The sequence below is a fragment of the Penicillium solitum genome (genome assembly GCF_028829755.1).
Source record: "Penicillium solitum strain IBT 25940 chromosome Unknown utg000004l_segment0_segment0, whole genome shotgun sequence".
In the NCBI taxonomy this organism is placed as follows: Eukaryota; Fungi; Ascomycota; class Eurotiomycetes; order Eurotiales; family Aspergillaceae; genus Penicillium; species Penicillium solitum.
In genome coordinates this window covers 763,613-779,345 of record NW_027072124.1, presented here as the reverse complement: position 1 = coordinate 779,345, position 15,733 = coordinate 763,613, and the positions used below count along the sequence as shown (strand labels likewise).

General features: G+C 48.5%; 6 protein-coding genes across 6 annotated transcripts; 1 reads left to right on the top strand and 5 right to left on the bottom strand.

Annotated features, from left to right (window-relative positions):
* Positions 1-456: 456 nt before the first annotated feature.
* N7455_006280 (putative urea hydro-lyase/cyanamide hydratase) lies at positions 457-642 on the bottom strand (the record flags this gene model as incomplete). Its single annotated transcript, XM_040959247.2, has 1 exon — positions 457-642. One exon carries the CDS (start codon positions 640-642, stop codon positions 457-459), a length of 186 nt encoding a protein of 61 aa, XP_040810321.2.
* A 1,425-nt stretch (positions 643-2,067) lies between these two features.
* pmcA (putative P-type calcium ATPase) lies at positions 2,068-6,366 on the top strand (the record flags this gene model as incomplete). The annotated part of the gene is made up of 1 exon (XM_040959253.2): positions 2,068-6,366. One exon carries the CDS (start codon positions 2,068-2,070, stop codon positions 6,364-6,366), a length of 4,299 nt encoding a protein of 1,432 aa, XP_040810296.2.
* Positions 6,367-10,425: 4,059 nt separating this feature from the next.
* Positions 10,426-10,674, bottom strand: N7455_006278 (uncharacterized protein; the record flags this gene model as incomplete). Its single annotated transcript, XM_065605313.1, has 1 exon — positions 10,426-10,674. One exon carries the CDS (start codon positions 10,672-10,674, stop codon positions 10,426-10,428), a length of 249 nt encoding a protein of 82 aa, XP_065461167.1.
* Positions 10,675-11,024: 350 nt separating this feature from the next.
* Positions 11,025-12,853, bottom strand: N7455_006277 (uncharacterized protein; the record flags this gene model as incomplete). Its single annotated transcript, XM_040959234.2, has 3 exons — positions 11,025-12,238; positions 12,296-12,402; positions 12,465-12,853. The coding sequence occupies 3 exons, from the start codon at positions 12,851-12,853 to the stop codon at positions 11,025-11,027; spliced, it is 1,710 nt and encodes a 569-aa protein (XP_040810375.2).
* A 597-nt stretch (positions 12,854-13,450) lies between these two features.
* Positions 13,451-14,849, bottom strand: N7455_006276 (uncharacterized protein; the record flags this gene model as incomplete). The annotated part of the gene is made up of 2 exons (XM_040959190.2): positions 13,451-14,608; positions 14,667-14,849. 2 exons carry the CDS (start codon positions 14,847-14,849, stop codon positions 13,451-13,453), a joined length of 1,341 nt encoding a protein of 446 aa, XP_040810292.2.
* Positions 14,850-14,987: 138 nt separating this feature from the next.
* N7455_006275 (uncharacterized protein) lies at positions 14,988-15,450 on the bottom strand (the record flags this gene model as incomplete). Its single annotated transcript, XM_065605312.1, has 2 exons — positions 14,988-15,061; positions 15,147-15,450. The coding sequence occupies 2 exons, from the start codon at positions 15,448-15,450 to the stop codon at positions 14,988-14,990; spliced, it is 378 nt and encodes a 125-aa protein (XP_065461166.1).
* Between the last annotated feature and the right edge of the window lie 283 nt (positions 15,451-15,733).

The window sequence follows — 15,733 nt, the reverse complement described above, 5'->3', positions numbered from 1 at the left end:
ATAGATACCATATGGAGAGGCAGTGATATTGAGCGCACGGATATATATACAAGCAGAGACCTAGATAGAGCCGTCAGCTGATAAAGTTAAGCATATACATACCAAAGATCGTCGCCAGCTGCAGCAACTGTCCTATAACGGTGATATTACCGACGAGAGACAAACCACGATGTGTTCACGCGGGGCCGTCGCGGGCCCGAAGCCCGGATGGACTCCCCCGCTCACGAACATGGACACCTACATTAGCCTCGTCTTCGTCTTCATGGGTATCATTCCACAAGACGCGCAATGCCAATACACCGCCAAAGACCTCAAAACTTAGCCTAATGGCGGTGATATTGGCCTTCGTGTTCCCCATACCATGCAACAAACAAGCGAGGAGGAAAGTCTCATCGTCCATGTCCCAATCTGCAAACAGGAATCGGTATCGTTTGCAAGCCCAAAATGATACACTCGCTATGAGTGGTTGTAGGTCTGGTCGGGGAGGTGTGTGCGTGCATAGACATTGATGCGCTGTGCTAGTGGGGTTTCTGGGATTGGGGTTGGGGGAACGGTTGGTGCTGGGTAGGGTGTGTTTGTGGGGAGATCTTGGGCAGAGGCTGGGACGGCGGTGAGGCCGTATTTGTTGGCTGGGTTGGACATTTCCTGCTTTTGAGGCTTTTATGGTTTTGATTGGGCTCTGTGTGTTTGAGAGGTGGTGGAATGGTTGTCGGGATTAGTTTGAGGAGAATAAGATTTTAGATTTGGTGCTGTCTTTTGCTATGTATTACATGTGTTACTTTGGGGCTGACGGAAAACTTGTGGTATGGGAGGTATATCTTGTACAACGTAGCTATATATATGCCCGATTCGGCTGGTTTGGATTTGTTTAGGACCGAGCTAGGTCTACTTTATGTGCCTAGTGTAACAGTTCTAAGCTTTTGATGGGTTTGAGCCCGTCTAATGCATTGTGTTTATACGAAGTACCTTGATGTATGCCGTACGATGCTTCGATGCAAGGATCAGATGTGGTCTGAGTGTGGCTGAGTCTGTGTTTATGTGGTGCTATAATCCCCAATGGTAAGTTCCTTGGCATGAGAAACCAATTAAACTTGGGATGTTCTACTAGTCCGTCAAGTTCCGGAAATCAGAGTTTAATTTTATAGATGAAAAAGGAAAAGTCTTGCACATGCTACGTCGGACTCCGTCAACGTCGATCATCGTTGTAAATAGGGGACGTCACCACTTTATTCAAGGTTTGTTCAAGGGCATATTAAGAGGCTGGATTAGAGATGAATACATAACGTCTGGGCTTTAATAGGATCTAAAATCCGTTAAATCTTTCATTTCAAATTAGATTCAAGTTTAATATTATTCAAGCTCTCTTCAAATTTTTGTAATATTATTTTTCCATATTGCCCCCTTATTTTGCCGAATCGGGATGTTGAGCATGTCCATGTCTTGGCAAGTGAGGCAGTGCAGGCGCTATATAGCTTGGTATTGGTGGTCTTTGCGGGATTTGCTCCTTATTCGTTAATTACCCACGTAAATATGGTGAAGAATTTTCTACAATTTTTTTTTTACAGACAGGAATGTTATAAGATTGATGGCTTATGTTGTGTATATCATGGGTAAAATGGAGTACATCATCTACCATATCTAGCATAATCATATAATCAGAAATACAGTAGGGGCTGTGCAAGCGGATACCCAAAGTGGAGAAATTGAAGGCAAAAAAAGGGAAGAAATCCAATACTACGTAGGTAATTGTAGGCCAATCTAGGTAATTCAGGTAATCTACTCCGTAAGTAATCTAAGTAGTCTAGGGTACTCCGTAATGAAGTTCTCGGCCATCGGAGTGGAGAGACAAATTGACGTCTCCAACGGGGGCAAGTATTACCTTGCCGCTTGCCTCTCCTATCTTTTACACCTTTACACCTTTACACTCTTTCAACCCTTACCTTACAACCTGGGGAGTTTAGGAGTTTATGGAGTTCTGATCATTCTCTACTTTCTTATCCACATGAACTACCCATCTACAAGGGTGTATGCCACGCATGAATCGCGCATTGAATAGACACTCCCACAATGTCTGACCCACGCCCAAACGATGAGCCGGGCCAATCAACCCTGCGCAGAGAGCGCGCGCCGACCATTACCATCGACACCTCGGCCGTGAACTCCCCTGATACCGAACACCCTCCCATCCAAGTCCTCTCTGGAGGATCACAGACCTACACCGATAATGCACAAGCCCCCGACACAACAGCACTGCTAAACAATGGCAGTGTTTCTCCCACGGATATGCGATCCACGGCCTCGATTCGCTCCAATGCCTCCTCCGAAGCCCGTGAACGAGAGAGCCGGCCAACCTCCCCACACAACATCTCATCACCCAAGATGAAGGCGCCTGACGCACACTCAAACTTCCTTTCTGTTCCTGGAGCACGCTCTCGAGGCAACTCCTTGGAGTCGGATGAGACTGGCCAAACATCGAGCACCTACGGCGGCGAAACATATGTGCCCTCAACGTCTCACGAATCGAGATCCGATTTGGCTAAGAACGCCGCCATAAACGACATACACGATGAGGATGCCCTGACCCCAGACCCCGGCCGCGAATCCGAGTTCGAGGTTGAGGACAACAAGTTTGCTTTTTCCCCTGGTCAGCTGAACAAGCTTCTAAACCCGAAAAGCTTTAGCGCCTTCCACGCGTTGGGAGGTCTCCGAGGATTGGAAAAAGGGCTTCGAACTGATGTAAAAAGCGGCTTGAGTGTTGATGAGACGACCCTTGACGGAACCGTTAGTTTTGACGAGGTTGTTTCACCTACCTCACCTTCCTCGCCAAAGAAGAATATACCCAAGTCTGCCTCTCCGAATACATCACCGCCACCCGCCACCGAGGGTCCCATCGTAACCCAGGGCGGAGAAGATTTCTTCGACCGCAGACGTATCTACGGGGATAATAGGCTTCCGGAGAGGAAATTGAAGTCTATCTGGGAGCTTGCATGGATTGCCTACAACGATAAGGTGTTGATCTTATTGACGGTTGCAGCTGCAGTTTCCCTTGCTGTGGGAATTCCGCAATCGCTCCATCCAGCGAATCCCGACGAACCTGGTGTTGAATGGGTTGAAGGCTTGGCAATTCTCGTGGCCATTATTATCGTGGTTACGGTCGGTGCAGCGAACGACTGGCAGAAGGAACGACAGTTTGCGAAACTCAATAAAAAGAAGGAAAATCGACAAGTAAAGGTGACGCGGTCCGGCCGAACGGAGGAAATTTCCATCCACGATGTCTTGGTTGGCGATTTGATGCTTCTGGAACCTGGTGATATGGTCCCAGTTGATGGGATCTTGATCGAAGGCCACGACCTCAAGTGCGACGAATCTTCAGCTACTGGCGAGTCTGACGTTCTCCGCAAAACCCCAGGCGATGAAGTGTACCGGACAATCGAGCAACACGAAGACCTGAAGAAGATGGATCCTTTCATCATCTCCGGTGCCAAGGTTTCTGAGGGCGTCGGCACGTTTTTGGTCACTGCTACCGGTATGCACGCCACCTACGGCCGGACGATGATGTCCCTCCAAGAGGAGGGCGAGACAACACCTTTGCAAACTAAGCTCAACAAGTTGGCTGAATACATTGCCAAGCTCGGTCTCGCTTCTGGTTTGTTGCTGTTTGTGGTCCTTTTCATCAAATTTTTGGTTCGTCTCAAGGGCATGGATGGTGGTGCAGACGCCAAGGGTCAAGCATTCCTGCAGATTTTCATTGTTGCTGTTACAATTGTCGTTGTCGCGGTACCTGAAGGTTTACCACTGGCTGTCACGCTCGCTCTGGCCTTTGCTACAACACGAATGCTTAAAGACAACAACCTGGTTCGCTACCTCAAAGCCTGTGAGACTATGGGTAACGCTACCACGATTTGCTCTGACAAAACTGGAACCTTGACGGAGAATAAAATGACTGCAGTGGCTGCGACGTTGGGTACCACGTCTCGGTTCGGAAAGTACTCTGGTGTCTCGTCCGATGATCAGAGTGAAATAACCCCCTCGGATTTCGTCTCTACCCTATCATCCTCGGTGAAGGATGTCTTACTCCAATCGATTGTGTACAACTCAACCGCATTCGAAGGCGAGGCCGATGGAGTTAGCACATATGTTGGATCCAAGACAGAGACTGCCCTCTTGACTTTCGCGAGGGATTACCTCGGAATGGGGGCTCTTGGTGAAGCGAGAGCAAACGGCAAGCTCGCGCAGATGTTCCCGTTCGACTCAGGCCGCAAATGCATGGCAGTTGTGGTCCAGCTGGAGAATGGAAAATACAGAATGCTAGTTAAGGGCGCTGCGGAGATTCTAGCCGCCAAGTCGACCCGCATTGTCCGAGACCCCACCGACTCTCTATCGGAGGCTCCTGTTACCGACGAGGAGAGGAGCTCACTGGATAATATTATGAACAACTACGCCACCCGCTCTCTCAGATGCATTGCCCTAGTTTACCGTGACTTCGAACAATGGCCACCCCGTGGGGCTCCTACTGCGGAAACCGATCGCAACCAGGCAGTTTTCGAACCTATCTTCAAGGACATGGCAATGTTGGGAATCTTTGGTATTCAAGACCCTGTCCGAGCAGGTGTTGCTGAGGCAGTGTACACATGTCAAAAAGCCGGGGTGTTTGTTAGAATGGTGACTGGTGATAACATCGTAACCGCTAAGGCTATCGCCCAGGAGTGTGGTATCTACACACCCGGTGGTATCGCCATTGAGGGTCCTAAATTCCGCAAGCTGAGCTCACGCCAAATGAACCAAATCATCCCAAGACTCCAGGTCATCGCCCGCTCTAGCCCCGACGATAAGAAGATCCTGGTGAACCAACTCAAGAAGCTTGGAGAGACTGTTGCTGTCACTGGTGATGGTACCAACGATGCCCAGGCCCTCAAGAATGCCGATGTTGGTTTTGCAATGGGTATCACTGGTACCGAAGTTGCCAAAGAGGCCTCTGACATTATTCTCATGGATGACAACTTCTCCTCTATCGTCAAGGCTATGGCATGGGGTCGCACCGTCTGTGACGCCGTTAAGAAGTTCCTTCAGTTCCAAATCACTGTCAACATCACCGCCGTTATTCTCACCTTCGTCTCTGCAGTCGCTAGTGATAGTGAGGATTCAGTGCTCAGCGCAGTGCAGTTGCTGTGGGTCAATTTGATCATGGACACCTTCGCCGCTCTCGCTTTGGCGACAGACCCTCCTACACCAACAGTGCTCGACCGCAGACCCGAATCGAAATCCGATCCACTCATCACTCTGACAATGTGGAAGATGATCATTGGACAGTCCATCTATCAGCTGGTTGTAACTTTCGTTCTGAATTTCGCTGGAGCTAAGATTTTCTCTTGGGATCACGGCCACCTGCAGACTGTGGTGTTCAACACTTTCGTCTTTATGCAAATTTTCAACCAGTACAACTCTCGTCGTATTGACAACAAGCTCAACATTTTGGAAGGTATCTGGAAGAACCGTTGGTTCATTGGTATTCAGCTCATCATTATTGGAGGTCAAATCTTGATCATCTTTGTTGGTGGCGCTGCTTTCTCTGTGAAGCGTCTTGACCAAGGCTCGCAGTGGGCCGTGAGTCTTGTACTTGGAGCAATCTCCGTACCCATCGCCGTGATCATTCGTCTTATTCCAGATGAATTCGCCGCCAGGCTTGTGCCCCACTTTTGGCACCGCAACAAGGGTCCCGAATTGGTTATCTCAGACGAGGACCGCAATTACGAGTGGAACCCCGCCCTGGAGGAAATCCGCGATCAGCTCGCGTTCATCAAGAGTGTCCGCGGCGGCCGTTTGCGACACATCCGCCACAAGCTGCAACACCCTCAGGAACTCCTTCCTCGTTCCCGCAGTGGTTCCCGCTCTCGTGATTCCTCCGCTCCACCCACGCCGAATGGCGACAACGACAACGACAACGGCAGCCCGACCCCACAGCCGGCTACCCCCGAGTCTCGTTCTAGACGGAACACGCGGTCACGATCGAACTCGACGTTCGGACCCGCCGCTGCTATGGCAGGTATCGTTGCTGGTAGTATTGCCGGATGGTCTCCCATCGAGCGACCCCACAACGGGCCCGAGATCAGTTTCCCGACAAACGGCGGCCCTCACAGCGGCCTTGATCGCGAGCAAGGCATTGAAGTTCACCCGGATACCGCTGCTGATGACCGTATCTTGAACGAGTACTCCGCTACCTCCAAAACACCCCCTAGCCAAAACCCGGATCTGATTCCATTCTTCGAGCATGCCCCGTCCGTGGACCGCGCGCCCTCTAGCCGTGGCCGACGCTCTTTGTCTCAGCGATCGAGATCGAGATCGAGTCTCTCTCAATCGCACGTCTGAGCCCACATCGCCTTTCTTCTACTCCTTTATTTTTCGCCCCGATCGTCGGGGACACTTTAATTCGTTATGCCCCTATTCTCCTTCGACTCAAACTCTACTGCTCTATTTTCGGTGTCTGGAAATGGGTGATTCGGCGCAACGCTGTTGAAAATTAAGCATAGACTCTGTACTTTTGGGTCCATACAATCATTTGCATTTGGGTTTGGCGGCCAGGTTGGCCTTTTCTTTGGGTATCTCTTGGCGCATACGAGGCCTCCGCGCCATCCAGCATTTCATTTCCTTTTTTTGTTTCTCTTATTATTCCTGATTGTAAAATTCTCAGATTCTGAAGATACCACTTTCTTTCCCACTTTTGTTCTTTGTAAATTACTCCACATGCTCTCTATGAACTTGTACTGTAGCTCCATGCTGTCTAGTTTGCTTAAAAGGCATTCTCACTGCTTCTCATGCGTTTATATACTTTTAGGGATACAACAGAGGACTTCCTTAGTGTTCAGGACAATAAGAGCTGCAAGCCTAGGCGGTGTAATTCTGCCAAAAAGTGAGGTTATAATGAACTGAACAATAGATCTTTCGCCCTTCGGGGCATATGGTCAAATGAAAATATACAGAGAAGATTAGCATGGCCCCTGCACTAAGGATGACACGCTCAATCAAAGAGAAGCTACCTATTTTTTTTTTCCTTTCGAGATCCTATTTTGAGGTTATACGATATGGGTCTTTTTATAGTGCTGTGATTAGTCCTACGGGATAGGGAAGGCACGTGACATATCGACCAATAGCGTCGGGTGTTCGAGATCCGCACCGCGCGAAAAAGCGGGTCATTATATCTGTAATCGACCAACCACGGCGCAAGAATTTACACCATACATTTTTACATCTCTACTGAATTTGAGGTCATCAACGCTTGAGAGCGCCCTTTAGAATATGGGATAAAATTAAAATATACAGAGACGATTATCACGGCCCCTAAAATACGGATGACCTGTCTTGATCAAAGAGAAGCTGTTGGAGCAATGCAAGTCGTTCAGGCAGTGTGCCAATAATCACATCGTGTTATATGAAGATGTTGGTTTGCACATTAAATCTGTGTCTTTTTCACTATATTCTATATATTATACGTGCTTATTTCTCTTTTTATTCTCCTAAGTATAGCACCAATAACCAGGGTGATGGACTGTCATGAAGAAAAGAGAACTCTTCCCGCCGGGGGGGGGGGGGGGGCGATGTCGAAATAAGCACACCAAAAACTATACCAAAGGACAACTACCAGAAATCTGACAGAGTAGCCCTTGACCCACCCTTCTAGTGGCGTCTTCCTGTTTATATCAGGTCACTGGAGATCCATGAGAACTGGGGTTACAATCTGACTACATGAATGAGACGACTAGGTGAAAATCCTTTCGATGAAAAGGCGCTTCTCTTGATGAAAGCATGATGGATTAAGATAGCGACGATATCCCTAGAGACCAAGTGCTGCACCCTATTCAAATCCCTAGGAAAGCAAGAAAGGCAGTCATTCCTCGCACTCTCCTCTTTTATGTCATCCCTCCAAATTCAGCACCCTCTCTCCGCTTCAGAATCCCTCTATAGAGCTGCCGATCGACGACGACGGCGTGAATCATATATTCCCCGCCATTAATCGCTTATTCCAAGGCGCGTGAAGACACTTCATTTGAAATGGATTCTCGCTGGAAGATATTTCGGGCACCTGACCCATCTTGAATGCATTCGTAATTAGTAGTCATTCGGGATCCTAGGCTGGCGGCCTCTTCCTGCTTCTTTTCCCATAGATTTCTGCACACTGCGCCAAATTCCGCTTGCCCCCTAGCGTGTCTCTGATGACCAGGTGCAATGTTGTGGTAGATGATGAGAAAGAGAAGGGTGTCCGACAAGCGAACGTTGGCTGGTAGGAAACAAGTCTTCCTCCGCTGTGATATTAAATTTTATCGTAGTATGGTCTCTTGCCATAGTGTTGAATATTTGCTAGCATCCATTGGGCGTGTCTGTTCATTGTATCGAGATGAGCAGTTCCGTGGAGTACTCCGCATGCATTTTCCTCTCGGCCTCAACTTTCTGTTTTGCCATAAGCTTGTCGTAAGTTGTTTGGTCTTTCAGGGTACAAGCTAAGCTTGAAGTAGGTATCCCTTACTTCTTCTTTCAGGGAAGCCTTGGTATCTGTCTTCGCTTTGGGATTGATCTCTGTCGATAATACTGCCTTTTTCCGAACCTCGGATTGAACTGGATATCTCTCGGAATGTTTGTTGCTCTCTTTCATTTCCAGATAGAGCCCAGGCCACTCACTGTCGGGAAACAAAGCTATAAATCTGCTCCTCCCTAAGAGCAACCCTCACCAGCCTGTCGACATTGCCACTATAGCTCCTCAACATGATAGTCAAGGTTTTTGTCGCGTCGTCACCTCTGCGATTACCCATTGGGGTTCCTTCTTCCCTCTCACTTCTCATCCTAGAGCTGCGGAATTGGCCACAAAGTCTCTATTCCCAAGATAAGCTTTTCTGCAGGACTTTCCTTCTTTTCGATAAATCTTTGACCCGATTCAGCCAAGTCCGGCTGGAGCCCCTCACTGGCATTTGCTCAATGCAGTTGACAACCACAGGCATTGCGCCGTCACATTCGACAATCATGCTAGTGGGCGTAAGCTTCAGGCATGTTGGTTGGTCCGAAAACAAAGAAGGACTTAGCCCTGGAGGGTATACCAAAGGGCCACGCCATCACGGTAACTGTCTACATTCCATGACCGTTGTGATAAATGTCTCCGTCCGAATTGAAATTGATTGGCCATCTGGTGTATCTGGCTCTACCGGGTACCGTGTTCAAGGCAATGATCAGGAAGAGCAGAATGTCGAATGTCGGCGAGAGGAATGTTTCCAGGCGGCAATCTCGGTTTGCTTTCGACAATTTCGATGACGTTGTAGTATTTTTTGAACCGCGATATGGAAGGTTGATAAGATGAATTCACCGACAGACTCCGCGTATCAACTAATGAGGACGACATGAGAGAATTTCTGTCACTGGGATACACAGTTGAAATGACTCCGATTTCTTGCAAAAAGTCAGCGTGCTCGGCAGCAACTCGGGCGTGGCCCTCACTTCTGAGACGTAGGCAATGCCCGCGCGCACAGAGTAGGCGACGCCTTTACTGCGACTGGGCTGGTTCTATGTTTTGTCAAATGTAGGAGAGGCGCAACTGTCGAAGATAGCGGAGTGGAGTGGAGTTCCAAGGTTGTGGCCTTCCTGTCTCACTTGGGAAGGCACGTGCCAAGCTAGTACCTGCCTAGGCCATATATATAGAAACTTATAAGCGGGATGGGTATTATATCCACTAGGTATATTTATTGAATAAGTAAGACAAGGTGGAAAGATATAATGCCTAGCTTTGCCTACGTACGGTCACACAAATAGGCGGCTTGCTTTGTCTTTTAGTTCTCTTTTAGTTGTCTTTTAGATACTATGACCATACCTATAGCTCTAACGCCTCTATTACTACTCTAGCTATAAATGATTGCGACGATGTCTCTCAAGTTCGTTTTTTATCGCCTGTGTCATGGCTCGAGCATGCTTTGTCGAGGCAGATGAAATTAGAGGGCATGATCTCAACGGGATCTTTCACAGCCTGATATGAGAGCAGCCAAAACATGGGCGGCAAGAATGGTGTATGTGGGATTCTTCACAATATACATGATCAGCTATTGAAGATCAGTGGTTTCACAGAAACGCAAAAGCAAGGTAAGATAAGTTGATCGCATCGTTCTGAACCGGGGCCACTGACATCCGACGAAGTGCTCTGGGTCCCCACCGTGCACCTACTGCGCTCGTACTAACAATATTTGTGTATTCGGTCCTGCTCCATCCTGAACACTCCTTACAAGAAGGTAGGCATTCACACGAGTCTTTTTTTATCGATACTAGCCTCATATCTCGTAGAAACCTTGATGCAGCGGAGTATCGCTACTCGGCCCTGCTATCTATCACCCATAGAATTACCCCCGACTTTGACGTAATTCTGCTAGAGAAGGCGAGAGCTTGGGTATCAACGAATCATACAACGGACATTTCAGGCAGCGGCATCAATGCTTGAATTGCAGGATCGCAAAGGTTTCGTATGAATCTTCCGGAAAGACCGAGTTCACTTCCCACAACATACTTCTCAGACTCATTGTTGATCGGGACTTGATGCGTGATTTGTGTCGAGTGAAACATGGTCATAACGTCTTGCACAAACCAGGCCCAGTGTTCTATATATCCCAAAGCGACACGGTCATTGTGAACAGACGGGTGTGCCACCATTTCGTAGTAAGGGTGCTAAAGGGCGAGCCAGCTGTAACTGAGCGGGTTCCATGTTGTGTCGGTTAAGAGGAGCATATGTTAAAGACAGAAGAGTAGAGAGTGGCGAGTGAGGATAACTTCAATTCATAGGACTAAGTGTATAAGAGGAAGAATAGCTGGGAGGCATAGATCAAGGCATAAAACTGATGCCAGGGACCGCCAAGTGGGCCTCCATCTACTGAACTGGTGGCATACTTAGTCGCCCGTACTCCATCCAGAGAGTCGAAAATATTGATAATTGCAGCACTCGTAACTTGAATTGGAGAACCATATAATTAAGAGAAGCAGGTCTCACTCGAAAAGTTATCCACTTAGTACACAGGAAGCTTGTAGGCATCCAAATCGTAACTAAAGCTATCAATGGATTCCTGGTCATAAACACATTGGAATTTCTTGCCGTTTGCAGTCCAAAGTGGACGAAGAGGCCAGCGACACATTTTCTCAATCTCTCCAGACCCAGCGAGTGTCGCCGGCGCCTTGCCATTTTCAACCCATTCGATGAGAGTCTGTAGAGTTGTCTGTGGCCATGGGGCATCGGGTTGGTACTCGTTTGTGCCACAGTGTCCCACGCCAGGAATGAGGAACAGCCGATAGAAATCATCGACAGCGGCTGCGCCTGCAGTGTATGACTTGTTGGGGAACATAGTTTCCCTGACTGAATTCCAGTAACGGACTGAGGAAGCAGTAGGGATTGAGTAGTCTTGTTCTCCATGGACGTGGATAACTTTTCCACCGGCGGCTTGGAAGTCCGACAAGTCTGGGTATGTTGTCTGGAAGATATCTCCGTACTTGTTTTGGGAAAGTATCATCCATTCCTTGAGGGTATCATAGGTCACGCCATCCAAGCTGGGAATATTGGTCTCCTGCAGAAGATCAATGAATAAACCAATCCACATACCACCGAGACCACTTATGTCAAGCTCCCAGCTGTCGGTGGATGAATCATATGCGCTTTGAAGATCGTCGAAAGTCGAGCCAGGCTGGTAGTTGAAGTAAACTCGCTTGCCGTCGGAGTCGTGAAGACCATTCCAAAACGCCTTGATGACTTCAATGGCTTTGGCAGATACCTTGCCTGTCTGTGCAGGTGTGGCACTCGCGTACGCGGAGCCACTGACGGCAGGGCAGGAGTAAGAAGCGTCCAGGATGGAATCCCAGTTTAGATGCTTCAAACACAAATCAGAGCGTGATACAATACCGTCAGTCTTGCCATCCAGGGGATCACAGCTACCGACGGTCATGTTCATGATCTTCTCGAGCTCACAGCTGGGCGAGTAGTAGTCAAGGGTTTTCTGGATGACGTTTCCGGTCAAATGGTTGGTTTGCTGCTGTGCCCATCGGAAGGCTGGAGCACCGGCCACCACACCGTCGAATTGATCGGGGAACCGTTGGACCTGGCTCCATCCCCCGCGGCCTCCCTCAGAACAGCCCTGATAGTAGGAGTAAATCTTTTCGCTGGATGGTACGTTGTAAATATTTCTTGTCAGTTCTTTGCCCAAAACAGCGAGCTCATGCTGGGCTTGGTAGCCTGTTTATTATGTTAGCTGGCTCATGAGCTGTGAGTTTCGAAATATAAAGGTCTCACCAAACATGTAAGTCGCTTGCCAATTGATAGTTCCATTTTCCAAGAGGGCAACGGAACTAAATTGGGTGGTGAAGCTTCCAAATCCTCCATCGGTCAAACCTCCAACACTTCATATAATATGTTAGTCAAACTATTCATACCACCGAGAAGTAAACGAGGAAATTCTTACCCGCCAACAATGACACCAGTAGGGATTGATGAGGACCCTGAGTTGATCGCCCAACCACCTCCACCCGTGGACACATATCTGTTCTTAAACTGCCCTGGAGCTGGAAGCCAGTATTGCACATGGACAATATCCCCGTCAATGCCGTTATGAGAGTAGGCGAAAGTCACATTGCAGTAATCGAAGGTGGAGGTAGGGTAGAAGATGTCTTCTGCGGTGAAATTGGTGACAAGACTCGTGGAAATCGAAGATGGATCAACGGTAACGCCTTGAATGGCATCTACTGGCAAGGCCTTCTTCGCATATGCGGTGGTACAGATGTCAGTCAGTGAAGTTGTTGTTGCAGTAGCCGAAGCTAGCACAAGCGTACAGGCCCATAGAGAATACCGCATAATGTTCTGCACTCTCTCAACTATGTCGAGGGAGATATACAAGAACCCCAGATAAAGGGAATGGACTCCTTTTTATCTATAGGAGTGACAAGCGGTCCTAAAACCGGGGTAACTTCGGTGATTGACATTGGGGTAAATATTATGCCGCTTCTCTCCTCTCCACAGACCTGTGGGGAAGCTGGGTTACTATTCAACTTTCCACGAATACAAAGGATTCTTGAATTCTTCAGGAAAGTTTAATCTAACTTGTTTTATCAGAAGCTTGCTACTCCACAAATCTCCACTGCAGGGGTATCGGCTGCCGAGGTGTATAGGTCAGTCCACCAACACACTTATTACTTCAATTGTACATAGGTACACCCGCTAGCTATTGTGATATCGCCCAGTACAGCAAATATAACGCTCCGTGAAGGGGATACCCGCCCTATTATCCATTTTCGATTGCTTGCGCTCTTTCATTTGTCCAAAATTCGGGGGGGATGATGCAGGGTTCATAGTGGATCAAGACTACCCACAGTGGTTATACACTGCGATACACTAGTTCATAAGCGGAAGATATCCCCGAGGCACCCCGAGGTCCGAAATTGCAGGAATACTCTACCAAGCCCTCATACCACACCCCCTCGCCCGAACCCAAACATCCACAATCCGAGAAGTCTCGCTGTCTTCATCCGAATCGACAACAAAATACCATCCATAAAAGGCACCAGTAACGCAAGCATGATTCGGGTGCACTTTAACCACTTGTCCAATTCGCAGGGGAATCTTCGTCTGCGACTCACTCTCCCAAGTCACAATTGCATGTTCCTGACTGATCCTCTCAACAACCAATCTCTCCGGTGAAGCTTTACCCAATCCATCCAGCTGCCAAGAAGAAACAACCCCCCAGCCCGAGTAACTCGGACACGGCTCTCGGCCCAGTGCAAGCGTCCCCGCAGCCAAGAGCGCCTCGGGCTTCTCACGCTCACCGTCGTTATAGACACTGCACACTTCAGCGAGCACCGAGATGGCAATTTCATCCTCCAGAACTCCAGAATCAGTGCTAGCATTTGTGGAGAACTGTTGCATATCCAGGATGGGATAGACGCCAGCATGCAGCTCGACATTTGTCTCTCGAAGCAAAGCCTTCAGCTCCTGCGCTTCCGCACAGGGAGAGTCCTCACACAGCAAGTTCTGGGACGAGACGACCTGCGGGGTCGCCCCAACACTGATGATTAATTCCCTTTTGGGAAATATATGCAAATTTCTCTCCAAGGCATCTTTGCATCCGCGGATCTCACTGATCAAATGGCCCATCGCTTGCTCGGGGGTTGTCCCGCTATAACTCAGGCTGCTGTGTGAATACAATCCGAGGAGTCTTGCCCCGCCTGTTTCCTCTGCGGAGGCAAGTTTCTCGAGTAAACCGTTCTTGTTGAGGGATACGGGCGGTAAGCCGGCGCGGTGGTAGCCCGTGTCGACCTTGACAAAGACACAGGTTGGATGTCCTGCTAGAGAAGATAGTTTCTCCAGGTAAGGGAGTTGGTCTGGGTGGTCGATCATCACAGTGATGCTGTTCTCGCCTAGTTCGCGGGCTGCCTTGGCTAGTAGTGGAACCTGTGATGGGACGAGAGGGATGCCGTAGAGAATGTTAATTTTGCAGCCTTTTTGTTTCAGATCCTGTAGTAGAGGGGTCATCATCTCGATCTCTAGGACTGTGGAGGCTATGAAATTGGCCTCGGTGCTGTCGCCGATTTGGAGCTTGGCGATTTCGGGTGTCTGATGTTCATAAGTTGAGTGTAATTACGTGGAGAATATGGTATCTGGGGCCTCTTACCTTATGCGACTTAACATGAACTCTGAATCCGACATCGAGCGTTTTGATTGTGCGTAGCATTGTCTCGCAGTGTCGTCGGATTATTGCTACGTCAAGGATTGCGGCTGGTTTGGGTACATCGCTGATGTCTTTGCCGATGTAGAACTTCTGCAGGTCTTCTTGGGATGGGGTTATGGAGGCCATTTTTAAATATGTAGCAGGTTACCGGGAAGTGTGAAATAGAAGTTGAATATTTGTATTCTCCCCTCATTCTGAATAGGAAATGTGGGGCGGAGGATGTCAAGTCCGGCTTCGCCGTCCATTTAAAACCCTTGGATACTTTCAATCCATCTGAGAGACATCGAGCCAAGATTGACCACTGTTGTCACTTTCCTCCTGGCTTGAGTCTTCTGTGTCTAAAATATAGCAATTAGAGACAAAGGCTCTAGTGTCGATCCAGTAGACTGGAGGCATGATACCTGAAGTTCGCACAATAAAAACTGTCCCGCACCCACAAGTCGAACTCTGTGACAAACAGAACTAGTGACTTGCTCGTTCTGGACCGGAAGATAGACGGTGGGGGAGTCTGAGTTACGTCGGTGGCCATTGGAAGTTCGGTATCGGTAAGGATGTTGTGAAGGTCAAGGGGAGTTGAACTGGAGAAAAGACAAACGAGATGAGCAAGCAGGTAAAGCTCGGATTGGGGGCAGTCAACGGAAACAATGAGAATGATAAGCGTCACATTATGAGTTGTCGCTGCGAGAGTGCGCGTTTGAGAGTCACGTTTGACATTTTTGATGAGCATATTGAATAACAAGGAAAAGAAACTGCATTATCAACCCCTAATTTGCATTTCACCGGTTTGAAGTAGCTAAATATCTCCTTGACATTTCTCTTCGTCCTGGGCACCCATCCAGAGCCCTCGGGTCTCTATCCCTGGCACCAGTGCAAGATCCGTTATGTTGCGATTCATCTCCCCGATCTGTTGACTGAAATTCTTCCTGCGCCACATGCTAGCATTATTGGAAAAAAATATCCGTCCTGCAACGATGTCTTTGCCGCCCATTCAGGCCCACTCGTTGCGGTTT